The following is a 27112-nucleotide window of genomic DNA, read 5'->3' on the forward strand; positions in this document are numbered from 1 at the left end:
AACGTAAATCATTAATTTGGGAGAAAATTTTATTACTACTTATTATTTCATAGCAATTGAAAATTTTAAATTATTAATGCAAATTACAAAATACAAATTATTAATGTAATCAGTATTAATTGTAAATCATTAATGTAAGTTTTGGAGGGAAATTTCTTTTTTGAAGACTATCCTACTTTTATATATATAAAGATTATATTTATTTATAAATAAATATTATAAAATCTATAATATACTCACTCAAAGACATTTGTTATTTTCTATTTATTATATTATAATTATAAATATAAATTAAAACTCTTAAATATGAGTAAGAATAAGTTTTTTTAATAATAACAAAATTTTAAAAATAAGAATTTTGATTTCTTCCATAATCTTAAAAATGTGATACCTTAAATATTAATTAGCATTGAAAAACCCTAACATTTGACAACCTTAAATGATTTTTTATGAATCTGTTAAGATATCACATTTTCAAGACTATAATATAATTATTAAAGTAATTAATAATTAACTAATCACTATATTTGATTTAATACAAGTTTTTGAGGAAAAAAATTCACCATTGATTGACGCTTGGCAAAATATTTTGTTTGACTATCATATTTTAATATTATATAAATATATATAGAATAGAGTTATAAAGATAGTATTTTAAATAAATGGACAATTTTCTATGACTTAATTAATAGTTTAAGTGTCTATTCATACTCCTCATAAATAGTATTTATTTTTGATTGATTGACGGATTAATTAAATATTTAATATTTACATAATAATGTATTGGAAAACCCATGATTAGTATTGAAAAACTCGTGTATTTAAAATCCATTATTAATTTTACAATAATTAGTACATATTATTTCAAAACAATTGAAAGATTTTGTAAATTATAAAACGTAAATTATTAATGCAATAAGTACTAAAAGCAAATCATTAATGCAAGTTTTGGGGGGAAATTTTATTACTAATTATTATTTAAAAGCAATTGAAAGATTTAAATTATTAATGCAATAAATATTAATTACAAATCATTAATGCAAGTTTTGGGGAGAAATTTCTTTTTTCAAGACTATTCTACTTTTATATATATAAAGATATAAAGATATTTATATTATATTATATAAAGATAGAATTTTATATAAATGAATAATTTTCTGTGACTTAATTAATAGTTTAAATGTCTATTCATATTCCTCATAAATAGTATTTATTTTTTATTGATTAACGGATTAATTAAATATTTAATATTCACATAATAATGTATTGAAAAACTTGTGTATTTAAAATCTATTATTAATTTTACAATAATTAGTACATATTATTTCAAAACAATTGAAAGATTTTGTAAATTATAAAATGTAAATTATTAATGCAATAAGTACTAAAAGCAAATCATTAATGCAAGTTTTGGGGGAAAATTTTATAACTACTTATTATTTCAAAGCAATTGAAAGATTTAAATTATTAATGTAAATTACAAAATGTAAATTATTAATGCAAGTTTTGGGGGGAAATTTCTTTTTTCAAAACTATCATACTTTTATATATATAAAAATAAAAATTATATTATACAAAGATAAGATTTTATTTAATGAATAATTTTCCGTGACCTAGTTGATACTTTAAGTGTCTATTCATATTTCTCATAAATAATATTTATTTTTGATTGAATGACAGATTAATTGATGAGAAGATCTAACAGAAAATATTTATTTTTGATTAATTAATAGTATTGAAAAATTCATGCAAGTTTAATACAAATTTTAGAGGTAAAAAATAGTTTGGCAGATATTTGGAGAGAAGAAATATTTGTATACTATTTTACTATATATTATATTATTCTACTATAATATATAATATTTATATTATATTATATAAATATAAAATTTTATATAAATAAATAATTTTCTGTGACTTAATTAATAGTTTAAATGTCTATTCATATTCCTCATAAATAGTATTTATTTTTTATTGATTAACTGATTAATTAAATATTTAATATTCACGTAATAATGTATTGAAAAACTTGTGTATTTAAAATCTATTATTAAATTTACAATAATTAGTACATATTATTTCAAAACAATTGAAAGATTTTGTAAATTATAAAACGTAAATTATTAATGCAATAAGTACTAAAAGCAAATCATTAATGCAAGTTTTGGGGGGAAATTTTATTACTAATTATTATTTAAAAGCAATTGAAAGATTTAAATTATTAATACAATAAATATTAATTACAAATCATTAATGCAAGTTTTGGAGAGAAATTTCTTTTTTCAAGACTATCATACTTTTATATATATAAAGATTATTTCAAAATAATTGAAAGATTTAAATTATTAATGCAAATTACAAAATATAAATTATTAATGTAATAAGTATTAAATGCAAATCATTAATGTAAATTTTGGGAAGAAATTTTATTACTATTTATTATTTCAAAACAATTGAAATATTTAAATTATTAATGTAAATTATAAAATATAATAAATATTAATTATAAATTATTAATACAAATTTTAAGAAAAAATTTCTTTTATATATATGTAAAGATTTTTGAAAGCACAAATCGAGCTCCGTCCGTGGGCCCTGGCCCAATATCTCCACCGCCTGATTAAAGCGCGCACGACTAGCCTCATGGAAGCTCAAAAGTTCCGGTCAGGGCAAGGGCAAGGGCAAGGGCAAGGGCATCGTGTCTCTCGGAAGCCCGAAGTTTCTCTCTTCCGTCGTCGTCTCTGCTGAGAGAGTGATCGTCCAACATCCCTGCGCCCCAATTCCATTCCTTTTGCGAGCCCTACCTTCTTCAATCCGCACCTGTCAACTCATATACCCCTCGGCGACGATCATTCGTAAATTTAGGGTAACGAACGACGAAAATGCCTCTGTTCCTCTCTGACGAGGAGTTCGAGCGGTGCTCGCAGGACGCCTCTCTCGTGGCGGAGAAGGCCGACGCGTTCATACGAGAGCTTTACAATCAACTGGAAACCGCCAAGGCGCAGGCCGATGCGGCCGCCATCACCGCGGAGCAGACCTGTTCGCTCCTCGAGCAGAAGTACGTCTCCCTCTCCTCCGAGTTCGCCAAGCTCGAATCGGAGAACTCGCAACTCAACTCCACTCTTGAACAGCGCCTCTCGGACCTCGCCCAAGCCCAAGCGCAGAAGCATCAAATCCATCTCAAATCCGTAAAATCCTCTTTTAACTCATGGTTATGGACTGTGTTTGATATTGTTGACAACGTTTTTTTTTCGGCTTTTATAGATTGAGAAAGATGGCGAGATCGAGCGGCTTTCTACCCAGGCTTCCGAATTTCAGAAGTCCAAGAGGCAGTTAATCGACCTGTTGGAGCAGAAGGACGTAGAGATTAGTGAGAAAAATGCTACGATCAAAAGCTACGTGGACAAGATTGTATGTAGCATCTCTGCTCCATTTAATTGCAGTTTTCACTTCTTTATCTCTTCCAAATGAGACTCCTTTCTGTTCATTTCTTTTCCATTGGTTGGTTGCATGTTATCGTATTTCTAGCAGGTCGATATAAGTGGTATTTTTTCCTTTTATAACTTCTTTGCTTCATCCTATTCGTACATAGAGCGATCAGATATTAGATATATACATATGTTTTTGTCAATTTTCATCCAAGAGCTGTTTTGTTGTGGAGCTTGGTTTAGTAGAGTGTCAAGTTTAGTAGTTGTTTGACAAAGCTTTCAATGTTTTTTTGTTTTTAGTTTGCTTCTTGACTTTCATTAAAAAATTTTTAAACTCTTAACATGTCATCTTACAACTATGGTTTATTTTCAAGTTGTTTTCTTCCCCTCCCATGCCCCTTCTTGCCATTGGCAACTAGGGTTGCCGGAGGGGGGAGAGGGTGGGGGAGGTAAAGCAAATGAAAGTGAAAGGAAAATTGTATGGGCACATTTTTCCTTGTGTTCACTTTTTTTTTTTTTTTCAAAGTTTCCAAAATTTTTTGAAAACAAAACAATGAACCAAATGCCATTTTTTGTTTTCATTTTCAAAATAATGAGATTCAAAACTAAAACTGAAAATGAAAGGCCTACCAAATGGGCCTCACTAATTATTAGATAAAATTTAGTGATGGAAGGGGATCTAAGCTATTGGTTCATTCCATTTCTTCTTCTTCTTTTTTTTTCTTTTTTTGCTTTACAATATTATTAGTTTATCCTTTGTGACTTGAATTACTCTCATTTTTTTTATCAATGAAGTAAACTCTAAAATATAACATGTTGTGTATAAAAGTGTTGTTAGAAGTTTAATCTTATAAGCTTTTCTTGTCTCATTTATAACTCAAGTTTTCATTTTAGTGATGGATATTTATATTTATATTTTTAATTTGCTTTAGCTACCAGTTAAGAAAAATCTGGATGCACCCTTGCGTACAAGCCATTAGAATTACTCACTAAGTAGAAAATAGAAAATAGAAAATCAAAAGGTGACATTATTACTGCAGTAATTTGATTTGCTTGAGTCACAATATTATCAATTGATCTACATGTAAGATTTAGATAATGATCTTGCCTTGTCATCTGTTGGTTTGGAAGTTGTAAGCGCTTCTTTTTTCTCTGTTTGGAGCATCATAATCATGAGGATTTTAGCTGATCTTATTTGTAGTTGGAAGAGGGGATAGTGAAGTTGTGCATAGAAGGCAAAAGATTTGAAGTTTGCCCGAGTTTGGTTGACAGCTTAAGAGTTGATGTAAATATGCTAGCTAGATACCCCTCTTTGAGTAGTTTAAGTAATTGGCATCTAGAATTTTCAAGTGGTCTTTCTGGTGGATACTTCTTCATTAGCAAAAGAAGTTGCTGGTGAAGCTAGAGAAAATAGCACATGTAGAGCTTGTGGTCTCTACTTGGAAAAGGAATTTGGATAATCTTGTTACTTGGGACCGAGTTTAGTGACATTAAAAACGGATGATTGGTCTCAAGAACTTCAACTTGGTACAAATGTCTTAAAGGTTCAAGAGCTTTTGATAGTGGGGAAGTCTAAATTCTAATAATCCTCTCCCATATGGAGTAATGCAAGTTGTAGAGATTTCATTGTTCTTTGTTTGTCTATGGTGTTAAACAAGAGCTTAAAACACTCTATGATGCTATTTCTTTGTCCTACATCCTTTCAATCAGTACTCTGTTTTCTCCTTCCATAAAGCCCAATGGTGGTGATCATGCTAGTTGCCCCCACTGTCAAGTTCTGCCCTGTCTTGATGTCTTTGAATATTAAGCTTCTGAGTGGATCACTGTAATATAACCTTCTCAAGTTCTGTTGATTCTTTGTATAGAACAGTAGATCATAGAGCATGATTGGGAACAGAGTTAGGGTGAGGCCATGATTTCTTGAGAAATATATGGTCATCCATTGTTGGGATGGGGCTGAACTTAAAGTACTTCCCTTTCTATTTTATAATTGTTTTTGGGGTTGGATAGGTCAACAGTCAACTAACCGTCGGATTTTGTAGCATCTCTAGGGTAAATCTTGGGTTTGTAGTCTGTAGTCTCTGATTACTTCTCTATGTTGTACATGGGTGGTGCACTTGTATTGTGTGCTCACTCTATTTTGTATTATTTAGTTAGCAAAAGGGTATATGTGCATGTGCATGATATATGTATTGTAATTTGATTTTTAATGTGACATTGGAACATGGATGGGCTGCTCAATCCAATCTTGGCGAGGTTGAAACCCCACTATGAATGAACAAAATTAATGTAGATGAATGGCGAAATCACCACCTTGGTAGACCATGCCAAGGGTATAGTTACACTCCAATCCTTGAGAATCCACCACAAGGAAAAAGAGCAAATAAGAGAAATATTTCTCTAAAGAAGACTTATTATTTCATTCAAATTGATGATAAAACTACTACATAGCATCCCTATTTATAGAAGGGAATCCTATACTAACGAGGAGAGAATAATTATCATAACAATAGGAATCCAACTTCAAATAAGAATAAGAATCCAAAACCTAAAGGTAATAAGAATCCTAAATCAAAAAGAGTAAATAAAATATATTCTCAAACAATTAGGAATCTCAAACTGTATCATAATGATTGATACCTAAATGCTGCAAAACTTATTGGGATAAATTGAGGACGTTGTGGTAAGACAGTGCCCAAAGGAGGAAAAGTCTCAATTTAATTCACAACTTAAGAAGTCCTTAATTCAAGGATAGGTTGCCACCCCAAGCAGTTTAAATTGTTGTTGCATTACGAAAATATGTGAGTCAATTTTTGAGACTTAATAATTTGACAGGTTTTAACTCTGAACTTTAAAACCCTCTGGCTTAATAGATCCTATTAATCTGCCTATGAGTTATGGCAATAATCATGGCAGTAAACTAAATTTATGCTACCACTAGGAGATTACTGATGGCTGCAGTTTGCCTGTAGCTATCCAAAACTTACAGCTGGAAAATACTGGAAATTGATGATGTTGGCAATGGCATAGTTGTAACGAAGTTGTATTATTTTCTCTTGACCAAAACACTGTTTTTCATGCATTAAACCTTGACATTTTCTGATCTACTCTTTGAAGGTCAACCTGACTGACAGTGCTGCATCGCGGGAAGCTCGATTGAATGAAATTGAGGCAGAGTTGGCACGTTCTCGTGCTTCCTGTGCTCGTCTTACTCAGGTATTTTCACTGCATTTTCTCATTTTAGTTCCAATTCCCACCATTTATAATTATGGTTCTTTACCTTAACTTTGTGTTATTGTTTATGGCATTGTGAAGTTTGGTTGCCTTAGCAGTAAAATTTTATGGACATGTTTCTGTTATGTATATGTTTTGTTGCATGATATGGTTGGTTTTAATGAATTCTTTGACATTTGTCATGATCCTAGGGCTTAACCTAGGATCAATTTGGGAATCGTAAGAATCCGATTCAGCTAAGCCAAGAACAGAAGGGAAGGGAATTAAGGAGGAAATTGGAAGAATGAGGGAGAGATTAGAAGAAGTGTTAGGGAGATTAGAGAACAGAAAAAGAGGGAGATGAAGATCAAGAAAGGGGAGAGAATTTGGAAGAGGAGAAAAACAGATTTCAATTCATTAATTTCTTGGATAACAAAACAAACCATTACAGCAATCTTTTATAGGCATATTTGTCTTCTAACAGCCTAGCACATGCTCCCATGTGTTTCTAACCACTTGCTAAAATATCCCTAACAAACTATTTTATCCTATTACAATAATACCCTTTTATTGCTCATAGGGTCATGACAACATGCTTCTTGCAATTGAAATTTATGCTCCCATATCTTAATCATATGATTAAGTAAGTAGTATGAAACAAGCAGAAAACTGAAATGCTTGATTGATTCTTCTCGGTAAATACAGCTGTATATATATACATAAGTCCCTTATCTTATCTCCTATATTTTAAGAGGAGGTTTGGGATTCTTTATCTCCTAAAAACTAGGAATAAATCAAGCTTAAAATACAAATTTCAAACTTAAAATATAAACTTGAAATACAACAATAATAATCCACAAGGATAATTCCTTTATTTTAACTTTTGAATCTTCTTGATTTAACTTTCGAATCTTCCTTATTTCGTCCAACACTCCCCCTCAAGCTTAGGAATAGATAGAAGTCATTCCAAGCTTGGCTATTAAAGATTCGAACCCTGGCCTCACCATAGCTTTTGTGAACACATCCACAATTTGATTAGTGGTTGGAATATAGGATATAATTATCCTTCCCTCCTCAACTTCTTGTTTTATAAAATTCCTGTCTATTCTTATATGCTTCATACGATCATGTTGGACAGGATTTTTCACAATAATAATAGCAGATTTACTGTCACTGTATACCCTTGTAGGTTGAGTCAAAGGTATTCTTAGGTCCTCCATTAACCTTTCTAACCAAATTACTTCACAAATTCTTTGTGCTATTGCTCGGAACTCTGCCTCAGCACTACTACGAGCCACCATAGATTGTTTTTTACTTCTCCAAGTCACAGTATTTCCCCATACTTTAGTGCAATAACCAATTGTTGATCTGCTATCCTCAATAGAGCCAGCCCAATCTGCATAAAAAAAACCTTCAATTCCTCGTTCTTTGGGTTTTTTAAGTATCAACTCTTTTCTAGGTGTCCCTTTTAAGTATCTAAGCACATGAAACACATCATTCATATACTTCTTTGTAGTTGCATGCATGTATTGACTAATCTTGCTTATTGCATATGTTATGTCTGGCTTGGTAAGGCTCAAATAGATCAACCTGCCCACTAACCTTTGGTATCTCTCTCTTTCAATTGGGATATCATCATCCTTTATCTCAAATTTCCAGCCTTTGTCTAATGAAGTTACAGCTGGCTTGCAGGTTAACATCCTTGTATCCTTGAGTAAATCCATGGTATATTTCCTTTGAGAAATAAACAAACCTTCCTTGCTTCTAGCTACCTCCATTCCTAGGAAGTACCTCATAAGGCCAAGGTCTTTCACTTCAAATTCGGATCTCAATTGCTCCTTTAGTATCTTGATATTTTCTTCATCATCACTTGTTACAATGATATCATCAATATAGACAATTAGTATAGATTTTTTTCCACTTTTGGTGACTTTGATTAACAAAGTATGATCAGCCTGTCCTTGTTTATACTCAAGTCGGATTAAGGTAAGACGAAATTTCTTGAACCACGCCCTAGGTGACTGCTTCAATCCATATAATGATTTCTTCAGTTTACAAACCTTCCTTCTGTAGCCCATTTCATCTTCAAAGCCTGGTGGAATTTTCATGTAGATCTCCTCATCTAAGTCTCCATTAAGAAATGCATTTTTTATGTCAAACTGATACAAAGGCAAATCCAAATTAACAACAATTGAGAGTATTACCCGAATAGAGTTGAGTTTGGCAACAGGGGCAAAGGTCTCTTCGTAGTCGATCCCATGGGTTTATGTGAACCCTTGTGCCACCAACCTAGCCTTATACCTCTCAATATTGCCATCTGCCTTATGCGTAATGGTAAACACCCATTTGCATCTCACAAGCCTCTTATTTGAAGGTAATTCAACAAAATCCCAAGTATGGTTTGCAATTAAGGCCTCCATTTCCTCCATAACAGTTGCCTTCCATTTTGAATCTTCCATAGCAACTTGAATGTTTTTAGGGATTTCAGCACTGTCAAGTCTTGCAATAAATGCTCTAAGTTGGGGAGACAATTTTGCATATGTTAAGTAATTGGACATAGGATACTTTGGATATTTAACACATGATCTTACACCCTTTTGGAGAGGTATGGGAACTGCCCAGTCTAGCCCATCATCTGAAATATCATTGCTGCTAATTTTTTGTTGATCCTCGGTTTCTTCCATTAATGCAATCTCATTCCCTGTTAAATCAACATTTGCTTTATTGTCCTATGATAGACCTTCATCACGAGAAGATGATTGACCCTGTTGGGCTTTAGATGGACCTTTAGGTCTTTGAGAATACACAAACCAGGGAGGACCGACAAGTTTTTGGGTTGGAGACTGAGGGGATAGAGAGGCTGGAGATTGATGAGGCATAGGCTGCACATTTTCAGGGTTTGGTTGCTAAATAGAGGGCTCAAAATCTGCTAGCATATTATTAGGGATTAATTCTCCCCCTTGAGAAGATGCTGGTAGAGGTAGAGGAAATGGTGTTGGTGGATGAAGAAGAAGAGAATCAATGATATTGGTGGAAGAATCAGTGTTTGGATAATAGGAAAGATTCTCATAAAAGGTAACATTAGAAGAGATATAGATTCGCTCACTGATTGGACAGTAACATTTATATCCTTTTTGTGAAGGAGGGTAGCCAATAAAAATACACTTTAGGGTTTTTGGATCTAACTTTGTTCGAGACACATTGTGGTTGTAAACATACACAACACACCCAAAAATTCTAGGCTCAAGGGAAGGAAAGAAAGATGCATTTGGATGAGAGCCACACAGGGTTTCAAGAGGGGTTTGGAATTTGAGTGTTTTGGAAGGGAGGCGATTTATCAAATATACAGCTGTCAGAATGGCCTCTCCCCAATATGAATGAGGCACATGAGTAGTGAACATCATAGCTCTTGCCACTTCTAAAAGATGTCGATTTTTTCGTTTGGCCACACTATTTTGTTGTGGTGTGCAAGAGCAAGAACTTTGATGCACAATACCATGTTCAAGTAAATAGTTGGTCCAGTCATGGGAAAAAAATTCACGACCATTGTCAGTTCGAAAAATATGGATGGAGGTTTGAAACATATTCAAAATAAATTTGTGAAATCTTTTGAATATGCCACTCGTTTCTGATTTATCTTTCATAAGATATACCCAACATGCCCTAGAATGATCATTAATAAAAGTGATAAACCACCTTGAACCTGAAAGATTAGGATGTTTAGAAGGTCCCCAAATGTCACTATGAATTAAGTGAAATGGTGTGGAAGGCTTATAAGATTGAATGGGATAACAAGAGTGCACTATGGATTATTTTGCAAGAGTGCATTGCTCACAAGAAAAACACTGATCTTTATTGATAAAAAGCTAAGGATACAAAGATTTAAGATATGGAAAGCTAGGGTGTCCTAACCGTTTGTGCCATAACATAACCTTGGCCTTTGTGGTAACAGTTAGGACTGTGTTATTGAAAAAAGATGAGTTTGTAGTATTCTTCGTCAACCAGTAGAGTCCATCTATTGCTTCAGCATTGTCAATTATCCTCCCCGATGCTTGGTCCTGAAATATACAACAAGATGGAAGAAATATTTCTCTACAATCCATATCTTTAGTAATCCTACTCATTGATAAGAGATTATAATTTAACCCAGGCACATATAACATTGATTTCAGTTTTAGATTCAAGATACAAACATTCTCACGACCCATAGCAGGGGATACTGTACCATCAGCCATTGAAATATCAACTGAATTTTTATAGGGAGTATATTCGGTTATATACTTTGTAGAACATGACATATGATCGGATGCCCTGTATCTATTATCCAAGTGTCCATAGGAAGTCTTCGTGGCATCAAAGAAAGATAGGGATTACCTTGCAAGGCCATGGAAGCAGTAGGTTGATGTGTAGGGGAACTAGCAACACTGGTACCTTGATCTAGCAGCTGATAAAGAGTCTGAATTTGTTCTTTTGACATATTTAAATCTCTTATTTTCTTCTTCACTAGGTGCCTCGGCAACATAGGTTGATCGAACATTTTCTCGTTTGTTTCTCAGCTTCCAGTTGGCAGGTTTGCCATGAATCTTCCAACAAGTATCTTTGGTGTGATATGGCCTTTTACAGTGATCACACCAAGATTTTTCCTTCCCTGATCCTTTGAAGAAATTTTCTCCCTATTTAACAGCTGCTAGAGCAGAAGAACTCTTGTGAGTAATACTTAGATCATTAGGTTGATGCAGCATTACCTTCCTTTGACTCTCTTCTCTTCTTACCTCGGCAAAAACCACTTAGAAATTATCAAAGACAATGTCTTGATTGAATGCAAAATGAATGTGTACAATATCCCCTTTTAAGGAGAGGATTATTAGCAAAGAAGGAAAGAAAAAATATACAACATCCTACCATCCTAATTTACATTATTGCATTTCTATATTTACATAATATTTACATAAAACACTGATCCTAGAGATCAGCCTTAATTGAGCATAATTCCAGCACTCCCCGTCAAGTTGGTTTGTAGATATCGTCCATAGCCAGCTTGCCAATAAGTTTATCAAACTGCTTCTTGTGAAGACCCTTACTTAGAACATCAACAATTTGTTCGGTTGTTGGAAGGTATGGCATGCATATTACTCCAACATCGATCTTCTCCTTGATAAAATGTTTGTTCACCTCTATATATTTTGTACGGTCATGCAACACTGGATTATGAGCTATAGAGATGGTAGCTTTGTTGTCATAGTAGACTTTTATAGGTACTGAATGAGAAAACTTCAGTTCTTCAAGTATTCGTTTGATCCACATTCCCTCACAAATTCCATGGTTAACAGCTCTAAACCCTGCTTCTGCACTACTTCTAGCCACTACATTTTGTTTTTTGCTTTGCCAGGTGACTAGGTTACCCCCAACAAAAGAATTGTAGCCCGAGGTAGATCTCCTATCATCAACACTTCCTGCCCAATCTGCATCAGTGTAAATCTCAACTTGCAGGTGACCATGTTTCTTGAACACTAACCCTTTGCCAGGTGTCCCTTTTAGATACCTTAGGATTCTGTAGACCACCTCGAAATGCTTTGGCCCTGGTGAGTGCATAAACTGACTTGCTATACTAACTGCAAAAGCAATATCAGGCCGCGTATGAGACAAGTAGATTAACCTGCCCACAAGTCTTTGATATTGTTCTCTGTCCTTCACTTCATCAGCTTTAGCAGCATGTAGTTTCACATTAGGCTTAATGGGAGTCTCCGACATCTTGCAACCGAGCAAACCTGTTTCTCCAAGAAGATCAAGAACATATTTTCTCTGATTGACAAAAATACCTTATTTGGATCTTGCAAACTCCATTCCAAGAAAGTATTTTAGACTTCCCAGGTCCTTAATTTGGAACTCCTTCGCAAGTTTCTGCTTAAGGGCTGCTAACTCTGTCTCATCATCACCCGTTAAAATAATGTCATCAACATAAATAATCAAAATTGCAACTTTACCAACTTTTGAGTGTTCATAAAATATAGTGTGATTTGCCTGACTCTGAAAGAAGCCATAACTGGTAACTGCCTTTCCAAAGCGTTCAAACCATGCTCTTGGTGACTCTTTGAGACCGTACAAGGATTTCTTTAGCCTACATACTTTGTCACTCCCAAGTTTCTTTTCGAATCCTGGAGGCAAACTCATGAAGACCTCCTTTTCAAGATCACCATTAAGAAACGCATTTTTGACATCAAGCTGGTGTAGAGGCCAATCTGAATTTATTGCAAGAGACAATAGGACTCTGATAGAGTTTATTTTAGCAACAGGAGCAAAGGTCTCCTGGTAGTCAATTCCATAAGTCTGGACCATTAGCCACAAGTCTGGCTTTGTACCTATCAACACTCCCATCAACCTTACACTTTATTGTAAACACCCATTTACACCCTACTATTTTCTTGCCTTTGGGCAAATAAACTATCTCCCAAGTGCCATTTCGCGTTAGAGCATTCATCTCCTCTATGACTGCTAATTTCCAATTCGGATCATCCAAAGCTTCCTGTATATTCCTTAGAACAAACAAGTGTGAAATCCTAGATGTGAAAGCTTTATGATTTTTTGATAGTCTATGGTAAGAGAGATATTTAGCAATATGATACTTAGTGCAACTTCTGACACCTTTCCTAATGGCTATAGGAACATCGAGATCAGGAATAGTAGAAGAATCAATTGGGGAACTATTGGACATAGTTGAAGGAAGTAAACTAGAAGTTGAAATGGGATTTCTTGAACTTACAGTGCCATTGCTCTGGTTTTCAAACTGGTTTTGTGCAGAATTGATATTCAGGTCTTTGTTCATTTGATGAAATCTCTGCCTAGTATAAACCTGAAGCTCAGAATTCAAATTATGATAATCAGTTTGTAGTACTTCTCCCCCTACACGAGAAACCTTTTCACTGGGCACCAAAGAACTAGAACCAGAATCTCCTAAGTGATCATTATTGGAACCATGTGGCTCTTGAGTAGGACAAATTGTGTTTGGAAGTGGGACAAAAACATCTCAAAAATTATCTTCAACTCCATGTTTCTCCCCTTGAAGAGAATTTTGGGAAAAATAGGGCTGCTTTTCAAAAAACGAAACATCCATACTGATAAAGATTTTTTTTGTCTGAGCATCATAACACTTATAGCCTTTTTGATGTGAGGCATAACCCAAAAAAACGCATTTGACAGACCGAGGGTCAAGTTTGGAACGAAAGTGATTAGGTATACGAACATACACAGTACATCCAAAAACTTTGATAGGAAGATCCGAATGTAACCGAGTGTGGGGAAACACTTCTTTCAAGCACTCAAGAGGTGTTTTGTACTTTAATACTTTAGTGGGCATCATGTTTATCAAATAAGACGCTGTCAAAACAGCTTCACCCCATAAATATTTTGGAATATGCATAGAAAACATTATGGCACGGACGACTTCGAGTAAATGTTTGTTTTTACGTTCAACAATGCCATTCTGTTGAGGAGTATTCCGACAAGTAGATGTGTGGTGAATACCTTTTGTTTTCAAAAAATCCCCCAAGTGCTCGTTAAAATACTCGGTGCCATTGTCAGAGTGTAAAATACCAATTTTGGTTTGAAATTGATTTTCAATCATAGTGTAAAATTTTTTGAATAAGTATTCCACTTTAGATTTTTTTTGCATCAAATAAATCTAGCACAAATGTGTATGATCATCAATAAAGGTAACATACCATTGTTTTCCAAAAAGAGTAGAAATTTTGGATGACCCCAAACATCACTATGAATTATATAAAAAGGTTTGGAAGCATGGTAAGGTCTTGGTAAATATGTAGAACGATGATTTTTTGCCAAGATGCAAGTGTCAAATTGAAAAAGTGAATAATCTATTCCTTTAAGCAAATCAGGAAATAAATGTTTCAAATAGGCAAAACTAGGATGGCCAAGTCTAAGATGTCATAGCATAATCGTGTCTGGAATAGGAATTGAACTAGTACTACTCAAGCCCTGAGCTTGTTTATTACCAACAGAGATATCATCAAAGTAGTAAAGACCTTCAATCATCCTAGCACGCCCAATCATCGTCCCCAAGGTCTGGTCCTAAAATTTACAATGAGAGTCAAAGAAGTAACACAACAATTAGAATCTTTGCACAGTTTACTAACAGACAAAAGATTGCAGGCTAAGTTAAGAACATGAAGGACATAAGTGAGATTAATAATCTTAGTCAGTTTAATAAGCCCTTTGCTTGCAATGGGGGAAAAACTACCATCAGCGATTCTGATTTTTTCATTGCCAGAGCAAGGAGAATAGATATTTAAAAAATGAGAAGAACTAGTCATATGATTGGAGGCTCTGGAATCTATAACCCATGGAGAGAAATGAAGACAAGAAAAGGCATTAGGTTTTCTACCTGTGTGTGCCAAGGAAACACTAGGAATACCAGATGGGGAATTGGATTTTAACAGCTGCAAGAGTTGATCAATTTGCTCTTTGTTGAAGGGACCAGTATCAACCCCATTGGCAGTAGGGACCCTACGATGGTTCTTTTCTCCTTGTTTACTGCTCTTCCAATTAGTCGGTTTGCCATAAAGTTTCTAGCAAGTCTCACGAGTATGGCGTGGCTTGTTGCAATGGTCACACCAGACTCAAGGTCGCTCATCACTTCTACGCTGATAATTTTCAACCTTGTAGGCAATAATTAGGGCAGAATTTTCAAGGGACTCACCAGCGGTCTTTTTTCCTAGCATGACACTCATTCGACTTTCTTCTCTTCTAACTTCAGCAAAGACGTCACCAATAGGGGGAAGGGGAGACCGACCAATGATCCTTTCACGCACTTCATCGAATTCGATATTGAGACCAGCAAGAAACTTGTAAATACGGCTATCTTCAACTAGTTTTTTGTGGTGGTTGCAATCATCTGTAGATTTTCACTCATACGTGTTGAAGAGATCAAGATCTTGCCACAATCGCTTCAAAGAGTGAAAGTACTTAGTGACAGAATCATCTCCTTGTCGGACCTCTCCCAGTTTCAGAGTCAATTTAAAAACCTGAGATTGGTTCCCCAGGTCTGAGTACATTTGATTTACATTATCTCACAACTCCTTTGCAGTAGGATAGCACATATAATTGGAACTAATATCTTCATCCATGGAATTGACCAGCCATGTCATTACTGTGGAGTTTTCAGCATCCCAAATGGGGTGTAATGGATCATCTGCTGTAGGTTCTTTCTTCTCCCCTATGATGTAGCCAATTTTCCCTTGCCCGTGAATATACATTCGGACAGATTGAGACCAACGAAGAAAATTATCACCATTTAAACGAATGGTGGTGATTTGAACAGAATGGGTCGCTGGAATTCTGGTTTGGATGGCAACAACAGGATTTGGGATGGATTCAGATGTAACTTCTAACATAATTGAACTAGTTGGAAGTAGAAGAACAGGAGGAGAGACACAGTGAACAAAACCTGGGAGGTGGTTGCAGATGTAAGGACAACAGCAACTCTAGGATGCAGCGGCGACTTTGGGTTGTGGTGGCTAGTGGTCGAATGGCGATTGAAATGGTCGCGCTGGGTGTGGCGGTAGACGACGGTCAACGGTGTGAGAACCAGCCACGTTGACAAGCTCTGAAGAGGTCGCAACCGATGGCTATGCGCGACCACTGGCTATGGAAGACTGATGGCTATGCGCGACTAGTGGCTATGGAAGACCGATGGCTATGCGTGACCACTGGCTATGGAAGACCGATGGCTTCGGAAACGGTAGCGTTGATGGGAATCGGACCTGAGCTCGGCGGCGGCTAGGGTGGTCGATACCAGTGACGGTTGGGAGGGCCGATGACGTTAGCTAGGGATGGCCATATGTTGATGGGTATCGGATCTGATGGATGAAGAGGCAGCGTAGGGTTTCACAAGAAATGGAAGGTTGTGATTAAAAGGCTGCCTAGGGTTTTTCACAATGTATGGCTGTGATTTAATCCCGCTCTGATACCAACTTAGAGATTATCAAAGACAATGTCTTGATTGAATGCAAAATGAATGTGTACAATATCCTCTTTTAAGGAGAGGATTATTAGCAAAGAAGGAAAGAAAAAATAGACAGCATCCTACCATCCTAATTTACATTATTGCATTTCTATAGTTACGTAATATTTACATAAAACACTGATCCTAGAGATCAACCTTAATTGAGCATAATTCCAGCAAAACCTCCCTAAGAGATGGTAGAGGTTTTGTCCCTAAAATCCGGCCCCTTACTTCATCCAAATCCGAATTTAATCCATGAAGGAAATCAAATATTATGTCCTTTTCAATCATCTTATAATACCTGTTGCTATCAGCCTTACATTCCCAATTTATAGTATGAAATAAATCAATTTCATGCCATAACTCAACCAATACATTAAAATAATCAGTAACACTCACGTTACCTTGCCTGGTAGTTCTAATGACTGATCTTATTTCAAAACTTTGAGAGGAGTTTTCTAGGTCGGAATACATCTCTTGGATCGAATCCCAAATCTTCTTGGCGGTTTTGTGAAATAGATAAGTCCTCCCAAGTCTAGGCTCCATTGAATTAATCAACCATGCCATTATGGTTGAATTTTCTGCTTTCCACATGCCATAGGCAGCTGAATTGGTTGGAGGAGCAGGAATATCCCCTGTGAGGTAGCCAAATTTGCCTTTCTCTTTTATTACCAATAACACGGACTGAAACCACTCCCTAAAATTACTACCATTCAACTTGTGGTGAGTAATTTGAAGGGGATGATTATTGATTGAGCTGGCTGATAAATACTGGGAAGAAAGGGCTGGAACCGGAGAACGAAGAGGATTTGCAGAGCTTGTGGCAGAAACTTCAGTTAGGGTAGGGTTTTGGTGATTATCGGCCATGATTTTGAGGAAGGAGAAGAACAACGGAAATCTTCAAAATTTTCTATCAAGCCTAAGCTCTGATACCATGAAACAAGCAGAAAACTGAAATGCTTGATTGATTCTTCTCGGTAAATACTGCTACATATATATACACGAGTCCCTTATCTTATCTCTTATATTTTAGGAGGAGGTTTGGGATTCTTTATCTCCTAAAAACTGGGAATAAATGAAGCTTACAATACAAATTTCAAACTTGAAATATAAACTTGAAATATAACAATAATAATCCACAAGGATAATTCCTTTATTTTAACTTTTGAATCTTCTTGATTTAACTTTTGAATCTTCCTTATTTCGTCCAACATAGTAGTATACTCATTATACAATATATCAATTTTTGGATGATAAAAAATTGATGTTTATAATGGTTTAATCTTAATCATATGATTATGCAAGTAGTAGTATACTTATCATATGATTTATTTCAAAGGGCAATGCAGATTTTCATTTGTGAAAATAAAAATATATTGCTTTTATACATAAACCTTATATTGATTAATTGAATGTCATAAAGTTGTGCAACTTGTCATTTGACTTGTGGAATATCGTGTGGAAACTGTGAAAGTAAGTGCAATATCATAAAGAAGAATCTGTCTATTATTTGAAGAATAATCTTGGTTGAAAGGAGATGCCAAAATGAATTAATGGAGGAGGTTGTAAAATTATGGGAAATGAGTTAGTTATGCAGTAGACTATATCACCAGCTGGAGATTTCAGGTGCATTATACAAATGGTGGTGATTCAAGCTGATGGGATGATTCTTGCGTTAAATGGGGAAACTTATGTGAAGTTGCCACATGTGGTATTATGGAGTGAGGTTGGGGCGAACATGGATTGTGTTGCAAGGGAGGAGAATGACATAAGTTCAATTAGATTTCCTTAATTATATAAGAGGGGAACGGGTGGTAAGACCTGAGGAAGTGGGGAAAGAAGGGACTTGGTGATTGGTGATGCCAAATTAGGTGGGACTAAGGTTCCAAGTGGGTCCCAAAATCTGTTAAAGGACATGGAAAATTTCTCTAGATTGCATGTAAACTTTTAGAAGGATGCTATGAAGCTGTTGATTTCTAGTCAACTATTGAGCCCAATCCCCCCACCCAACACACACGAAAAGAAGTAAAAAGAAAACAGATGATGGAGATTTCATAAGAAGTGGGATAATTGATGCTCTTATCATTCGTATTGTGTTCTAGTTAGGCCTTTTTTCTGGGGTCTCTGTGGAAGGATTTTGTGGTTGTATTTGCATATGAATGATGGCTCCTTAGCACTTGCACCTTTTTTTAAAGTACCTCCTTGATTATCTTTTAGGTAATATATCTGATGCTGATCTAGTGGAAAATAGCTGTCCATCTTGATGGGGTCCTTTGTTGACGGGACTAATGTAAATGGTGGGGGGTTGTAGGATCCAATAGTTAATGATGCCAACTCCTTGTTGATTTTGGGAAAATAGAATGAATGAAAAACTTTTTGCTTATTTATCACAAGGTGTAAGAAATATTTAGCTTGAGAAGGGGTGAATTAAGCTCACCCTAAATTAAAAACTTTGCAGAAAGTAAAGAAATTTAAAGACCGCAACACACTATATTTATAGTGGTTTGACCCCCTGCTGACGTGCACTACCGTAACTCCTTATTAAGGATTTTTCAAACAACTTACTATATAGCTTTTAACGGGATAAGCTAGAACCTCTTTACACAACTTTTATGAGGAATAGCTGGAACCTTTACAAATGCTTTTTCAGGGCTCAAGCACAAACCACAACAGCTTGAAAGGCTAAAAGAATAGATCACTCAGAGAAGCTTACAGTGTAGAACTCAAACAATAAGTGGCTTCTCTCAACCAAACATAGATTAGAAAAAATATGAAAATGGAAGAACAGTCTCTCTGCTTTACAGTGAACTAATGATGTATGATGTTAGACCAGCTTGGTTGTATATGTCTGTGCATTTATAACTGTTGTTGCCAAAAATATAATAATTAAATTTTATGATGTGAGACCTACTTGAGCTCGATGTCCAGTGAAATGAGGTTGCCGTAAGAAAAGTTGTCGTGAGATAGCTCGCCACAAGGATGCTCGCTGCAAGGAGGTTCGCATCAAGGATTTCGCCTTAAGGGTCTTCGCCTTTAAGGATCTAACCTCAAGGATTTTGCCGCAAGAATCTTCGCCTTAAGGGTCTTCGCCTTAAGGATCTTCGCCTCAGGATCTCGCTGCAAGGATCTCGCCTCAAGGATTTTGTCGCAAGGATTTTCGCCTTAAGGATCTTCGCCTTAAGGATTTCGCTTTAAGGGTCTTCGCCTTAAAGATCTCGCCTCAAGGACTTTGCCTTAAGGATTTCGCCTCGAGGATATTGTCGCGAGGACGTTCGCCGCAAGAGAAGTCGTTACAAGGATATTGTCCTGTTGATACTCAAAAATGGGTTAGAAGGCTCGCAGGAATCCTCGCCCGCGATGACCCTCCGGTGCCTAAGTCAGTATTGAATCCCGTTAATTGTTCACGAAAATAGTAAAAGCGTAGTCAATGTGTCGAAGTTTTACCGAATTCGGAAGTCCCCTTTATTGTCCTGTAGCGGGGTATTTATAGGGCGTGATTTTCAAGGATGCTCGGTGATGACACGTGTCACTTGTTGAATGGGAGTCCTGGTCTTGCTGAGAGGAGGCTCTTGTCGCGTCCACGGCACCGCAAGGCCCTTGCCACGAGTTCCTTGCGGCGAGGCCTTTGCCACAAGGTTGCTTATGGGGAGGCACTTGCCGTGAGGCTCCTTGCCACGAGGCTCCTTGCGGCGAGGTACTTGCCATGAGGCTCTTGTAGCGAGGCACTTGCCGTGAGTGTCTTGTGGCAAGGCCTTTGCCGCGAGGCTTTTCGCTGCCAGCCTCTTTTCATGCAGCCTAGAGCACATTGTCGCGAGCCTTAATATTTTATTTTTGCTTTGGAAATCCTCATTTTTCTCCCTCCCCATTATCATGGCACAACAATAACCTTCTTCTCGTGTCTTGGATGTATATATATAGCTTTGGCTCTTCATCCAGTGGTAAAATGTTCATTTCTGAAATTTTTCAGAACATTTTATTTCCTTTGGCAAGGTAACAGTTAGTATATATTTCACATTCTATTTTCTTTGGCAAGGTAATGGTTAATATATAATTCAAATTTCATGTCATATGATATGAGAGAACAAAAACATTCAATTTTCTTTGGCAATTCGAATTTCCTGCCATTTTTATGAGAGAACAGAAACATTCCTTCTTCTTTGGCAATTCATTTTTATGAGAGAACAGAAAAATTCCTTTTTCTTTGGCAATTCAAATTTCATACCATTTTTATGAAAGAACAGAAACATTCCTTTTTCTTTGGTAATTCAAATTTCATGCCATATTAGAAACATTCATATTAATACGTATATTTCAAATTTCATGCCATATTAGAGAATGATCAGAATGGAATTGAAATTTCAAATTTCATGCCATATTTGAGAATGATTAGAATGAAATTGAAATTTCCAAAAAACTCTACGCACATTTAATGCTCTTTAATAGCTATTTTATTTTAAATATTACTCGAGTAAGATCCGGTATTATTTGAGTAAGATGTGACTTTACTCGACTATAAATTTCACTTAGTTGATTAATAATTCTAATATAGAAACTCACTCTTTGTCCAATTATTCTTACTGGACTAAGATATTTGGTTACTCAACCAAGTCTATATGTTACTCGATTAACTTCAACCTTTTGGTCGATTAATGTTTAAGTATAGAAACTTGGCTTTTTGTTCAAGATTTATTACTCGAGTAAGATTTTTGGTTACTCGACTACAGAATGAATTACTCAATTAACACTTCTCTTTTAGTCAATTAATGACACAAGAACATAGACTTGTCATTTTAGTCTTACTTCTTACTTTATCAATAAAATTCATTACTCTAACTAATTTTATGTAATACTTGATTAGCATGTTATTATTAGTTGATTAATGATGCAAGTTCAGACTTGCAATTTTGCGTCAATTTTGTTACTCGATTAATGAGTATATTTAATCGACTATTATAATACTTATTCGATTATCATTCTGATTTACCCGATTAAGCCTTTTCAACATAATACTCGAGTAAAACAAGCACATAATCGATTAATTCTTTGATCATTATGTGTTACTTGATTACAGGTACTCAGTGACTCGATTAAATCTTATCAAATACTTCATTAAAGTTTTGTGTTTAATTTTCATCATCAAAACATAACTCAACACAAGGGAAAGAGCAATAGGTGAAAAATGCCAAGGCTGTGAATGAAGAAGTAAGACTGAACCCTGAATTGCAGATGAGTGGCCTTTTATGAGAAAAACTTGGGATCACATCCATCTTTTGTTCCTTTTGCAGACTTGCTTGGTTATGCTTTCCCATTTATAATTTTCCTGGTTAGTCTCTGCTGGGTTCTACCTGCAGGAATTAATGCTTGGGTAGTCACTACTTGAAGTATTGCTTTCCTTCATTTGATGTTTTACAGCATTTATCTGTTGCATATTGATCGTTATTGCATTTATGTTTGGTGTGAGCAGGAGAAAGAACTCATTGAGAAACATAACGCTTGGCTTAATGATGAATTGACAACCAAAGTTAGCAATCTCATTGAGCTCCGGAGCACACATAATGAACTTGAGGCAAATATGTCAGCTAAGACTGCAGATGTAAGCATTTTAATTCATTATTTAAATTGTAGTTTTTGTTCTATATCTTAATGACTGATTTTTTGATTTTTTTTATCCAATCATTTTTCTTCTGATCAGTTTGAGAGAAAATTGAATGAAAGTTTGAGCTCTTTAAAATGGAACAAGGATAGAGTGGTGGAGCTAGAAGAGAAGCTTACACTGATGCAGGAGGTTTGTTATGTTTCTTATTGCTATCTTTACCCATTTTTTTCCTTTTGCATAGTATTTCCTTGTATTAAGTTATTAACTATGTGATGTGATGCCTTTTATCATCCCATTGTAAAGGAGCTAAGCTCATCTAAAGATGGTGCTGCAGCCAGGGAAGAGCAATATTCTGCTGAAATCTCCACGGTAGGGCTTGTGAAATATCTTTTTCTTCTCCATAGTGGTCTCTTTGAATCCATATATGATATGATATAATCTAGATTGTGATGTCTTAAAACTTTTTTATCTTGAAGCTTGTTATTGAATTTTTAGTTTTATGAGATTTTTCTTTTAGCTGTATTGCCTTCTTTATGGTAAAAAAAAAGTGCTTGTCACCTTGAGGGAAAGGGTGTTAAAATTCTTTGTCCCTTTTTACTTTTCTCCCCCCTCCCCCTGAGTTGCTTCTCTGTTCAGTAGATGAATTTGTAGTGATGGCTGCATGTGCTTGGTGTCAGTTGTGTGTTGGGCAGAGGATATTGTAAGTAGTCATGGATGGAGTGCAAGGATGTTGAACTAAAGTGAAAAAAGAACCTGACATGCCCTAATGTAAAATTTGCATTCAAGCCAGAACACTAGCTATTCACCAGAAAACACAATTCTTATGTTTTTCAGCTACAAATGGGAAACATGCATTATTTGGTGCATTTTATTTTATTTTATGGTTAGAGCAATAGATGGGTAAAAGGAGCGTAATTTTTATGTTGATGGACAATCCTTTTGTAAGGATGAAGTCAACAATATATACATACACATGTATGGAAAGATAGTCCCTCATGAGGCGGCGATCAAAACATCTTCGGATTGACTGGGAAACACTTGAGATTTTTGAGGAAGAGTATGGCTTGTTTCTAGTGTTGGAATGCTGTAGAGGATTCCATGGATCAATGCTTCAGTTAGGGCTGAATTACTGCTTGTGAGTTTTTGGTTGCAAGAGGTTGTGAGGATTGAAATAAGAATGCCTTCAAGGGGACTTACTTATTGAAGGGGTAGTGTCTTTACTTTTAGTACTCGGGGTGCTGAGGCTAGCCTTTATTCCAGAGCTTTGTTTGGTGGCTGGAGTTATGCTGCTCAGGTCATAGCAGATTTTGTCAAGAAAGAAGTATAAGGTAGGGGGATGTTTGAAGGAAAATATTTTTTCTAGAAGCTGCGTTTATCACATGATGGAGCATATGTTTAAGGTAAGAAGTGCTTTAGCTAAGGAAGTGTGGGATATCCTAGTGGAGGGACAATTTTTTATCCTCAAGGGAATCATTCTTGATTTCTCTGTTCTTTTTACTGGATGTGAGAAGATTGATAGGTCCCGATTCATGGGACTTACCAAAGAAGGTCTAAGAGGTAGGGGTGGGGTGGTAAATTGGTTGGCTGGCATAACAGCCAGCCATGTGCGTAAGGGATAGAGTGGGAAAATTGGGGAGTTGTGTAACAACCCAGCAAGTGTGCGTAACAGAATGCGATTGAGGGGGGAGAGAGGGATATATGTAGAGGGTGAAGATATTGAGTGGGGGGGCGGGGGGGGGGGGGAGAGATTTTGGTATTGAGTTCTTGGGAGAGTTAAGGGCCTCTCGAATTGCCCAGTTTTCTTGTCATTTTGTTAATTTCCAACTTGTAGTTCTTTTTGATTATTAGTATCCTATCATTTGGTATCAGAGCGTTTCGATCCTAATGGTGAACTTGACTGATCCAGTCGGTGATTTGGAGATGAGGGTGGAAGGTAATCCACTGGGAGATGATGCCATGAGGAGTGCGTTTCAAAAGATAGAGAGACACCTAGCGAACTTGCTAGAGCTGTTCGCGAGGATGCAAGCGAGATGGGAAGAACAGGAGCGGGCGAGCAAGAGCAAGAGGAAGAACGAGGAGAGACGGGAGGAGCAAGAGAGAGAGAGAAAGGGGGAGCGTGATGAGGAAGACCAACCTGCGGGTTCGCCCGTATCAAGGGAGGGAATGCCGGTAGTTGGAGGGAGAAGTGGCGAAGGGGGTGGCTGGGTCGATGGTGTCGGAAGGCAACAGTACCTTGGGAGACGCCTGGAAATACCCATCTTCGAGGGAGATGATCCAGATGGCTGGGTCTTTAGGGCTGAGCGCTACTTCCTGGTGAACCAGCTGTCCGATGCGGAGAAGTTGGAGTCGGCGGCCTCATGCTTTGAAGGAGCGGCTCTGTCGTGGTTCCAGTGGGAGCAAAGACAACGACGGGTGAGGAGCTGGATGGAGCTCAAGGCGATGTTGAGGGATAGGTTCAGGATCGCACAGGAAGGCATGGTGGAGGAGAGGTTCCTTGCACGTCGACAGTGGGGCTTCGTCAAGGACTACCGCCTTGGCTTCAAGACTTTGACCTCACCACTCACAGGAATGCCAAAGGCGTCGCTGGAGGGCCCCTTTATCAACGGACTAAAGTCGGTCATTCGAGCCGAGATGAGGGTGTTGAGGCCGATTGGGCTGGAGCAGATGATCGAGGAAAAGATGGAGGGGATGCAGAAGGGCGTCGACGCCAAAAGAGGGGAGGTGCAGTTGATGGAAAAGAAGGTAGCAATTAGGCGGAACCAGTTCACATACTTGAGGACGAAGTGGGAGGATCCAGAACGGGAGAAGAAGAGCAACGCGAAGGAGGGGGATAGACCTTTGGAATTTACCCAAAATTCCGAGGGATCACCTGGAATCAAAATGGGCAGGGAGTTCGAGGGTGGAATTGGAGGGAATTGGCGTCCGGACGTGCGGGGAAGAAGGCTGGAGATGCCGCTCGTTGAAGGTGAAGAACGTGACGGCTGGATATTCCGAGTCGAACGTTACTTTGCGGAGGTTGGGATGACTGATGAGGAGAAGTTAGATGCAGCAGCGTGGTGTTTGGAGGGTGTTGCATTTTCATGGTTCCAGTGGAAGCAATGGAGACGAAGAGTGAGAAGTTGGGAGGAGTTGAAGGGGCTGCTGAGGAATCGCTTAGGGTCCATGCTGGAAGGCGCGGTGGATGAGCTGCATATTGAAGGGGGATTGGCGGTTGAGCAGATCATGGTGTCGCGAGGTAGAGTGGTTGTCGATGACGGCGGTGTCGAGGGGGGTTCCACGGCGAGGCAGAAGGGCAGCCGGCGATCGATCCATTTAAAAGGCCACGAATGGCTGATCCGGTGACAGCCAAGGAGAGCATCTTGCTGAGGAAGGGGGCGACATCAACGGTCCAGGTTGTCTGGCAAGCTGGTTTGATTATTAGCCCAGTTTCTCAGATATTTCACATGGGGTGGGTTGATGATGGAGGGCGCCCCATATATTCTCACCATCATGAGCGGCAGGGTGCCTCGTCCAAGCAGGTTATGATGGTGGAAGGGCAGCCTTTTTCTAGAAGTCAAGGGCTCAATTTGCATTCTGTTGAGGAGCCCAATGGGATTGACCCAAACATCTTAATTAATGATGAGAATTTAGGCGAATTTCATGATGAGGTTGAGAAGTGGCCAGCCATGAAACAATTGACAAAGTCAAGGGGCTGGGAAGTTGTATCAATAATCAAGGATGCAGTCATTGGAATGGGAATTGCTGAAAAACAAAAACCTACTACAAATGGGTGCTATGAAGAAAGAGCACAAAGTGAGCCTCCTATCAATCAAGAATCTAATGACCCTAATGTTGCCTGGAATGTGCCACTGCAAGCATGCATGCACAAAATTCCTCTTGCTGAAACAAAACGAGGCCATCTCTTCTCCAAAGTTAAAAAGAGATGGGATTTGATGGCTAGGGTTACTAAGGTTGACCAGATTCTCAACCTAGAAGGGAAATTGATTGCTTGCGACAAGGTGGAGATCATCAACGAGGTGGAGGAAAGGATTGGGGGGCTGGCGTATAAGCGGTCTCTACCCTCATCATATGTGTTAGAGGAGCTCATGCAATGGAAGGGACTACCCCCATTGGAAGCTACTTGGGAGCCTTACCTTTTGATCCAACAGGAATTTCCATTTTTCCACCTTGAGGACAAGGTGAAAGTTGGGGTGGGGGGGTGGGGGGGGGGGGGGGGGGGGAGTAATGATAGGTCCCGATTCATGGGACTTACCAAAGAAGGTCTAAGAGGTAGGGGTGGGGTGGTAAATTGGCTGGCTGGCATAACAGCCAGCCATGTGCGTAAGGGATGGAGTGGGAAAATTGGGGGGTTGTGTAACAACTCAGTAAGTGTGCGTAATAGAATGCGGTTGCGGGGGGAGAGGGATATATGTAGAGGGTGAAGATATTGAGGGGGGGGGGGGGAGATCTTGGTATTGAGTTCTTGGGAGAGTTAAGGGCCTCTCGAATTGCCCAGTTTTCTTGTCATTTTGTTAATTTCCAGCTTGTAGTTCCTTTTGATTATCAGTATCCTATCAAAGACTTAGTCCTTCTCAACTGAGTCTTTATGGCCTGCTTATTATTCGAACTAAATAGTGAGAGGATAAAGTTAAGGATGATATAAAATATTGATGAGACTAAATAATATTGTCCCATGTTTGGTAAAAGAGGTATTAAGATTACCTGAAGTTATAACTATTCATGTTTGATATGTCAAATGTGAATAAGCTATAATCATTTTAGTGTCAAATTACTAATTTGCCCATTTGCCCAAATATATTATAATATATAAAATATATTTTTAAATTACAAATTAGATATTTTGATTACAAAAATATG

At 37.2% G+C, this 27112-nt stretch overlaps 1 protein-coding gene across 3 annotated transcripts in view; it reads left to right on the forward strand.

Moving 5' to 3' along the window:
• Positions 1-2653: 2653 nt before the first annotated feature.
• Positions 2654-27112, forward strand: part of LOC127792154 (nuclear-pore anchor) — a 119334-nt gene continuing 94875 nt past the window's right edge. For all 3 annotated transcript variants that reach the window (XM_052322548.1, XM_052322549.1, XM_052322550.1), the window contains exons 1-6: positions 2654-3188; positions 3265-3411; positions 6546-6644; positions 22124-22252; positions 22352-22444; positions 22559-22624. In XM_052322548.1, the coding sequence (XP_052178508.1) occupies positions 2883-3188; positions 3265-3411; positions 6546-6644; positions 22124-22252; positions 22352-22444; positions 22559-22624 (840 nt within the window). In that variant the 5' untranslated portion in view covers positions 2654-2882. The remainder of the gene's footprint in view (positions 3189-3264; positions 3412-6545; positions 6645-22123; positions 22253-22351; positions 22445-22558; positions 22625-27112) is intronic.

Source organism: Diospyros lotus, chromosome 15, assembly GCF_014633365.1.
Source record: "Diospyros lotus cultivar Yz01 chromosome 15, ASM1463336v1, whole genome shotgun sequence".
Classification (NCBI taxonomy): Eukaryota; Viridiplantae; Streptophyta; class Magnoliopsida; order Ericales; family Ebenaceae; genus Diospyros; species Diospyros lotus.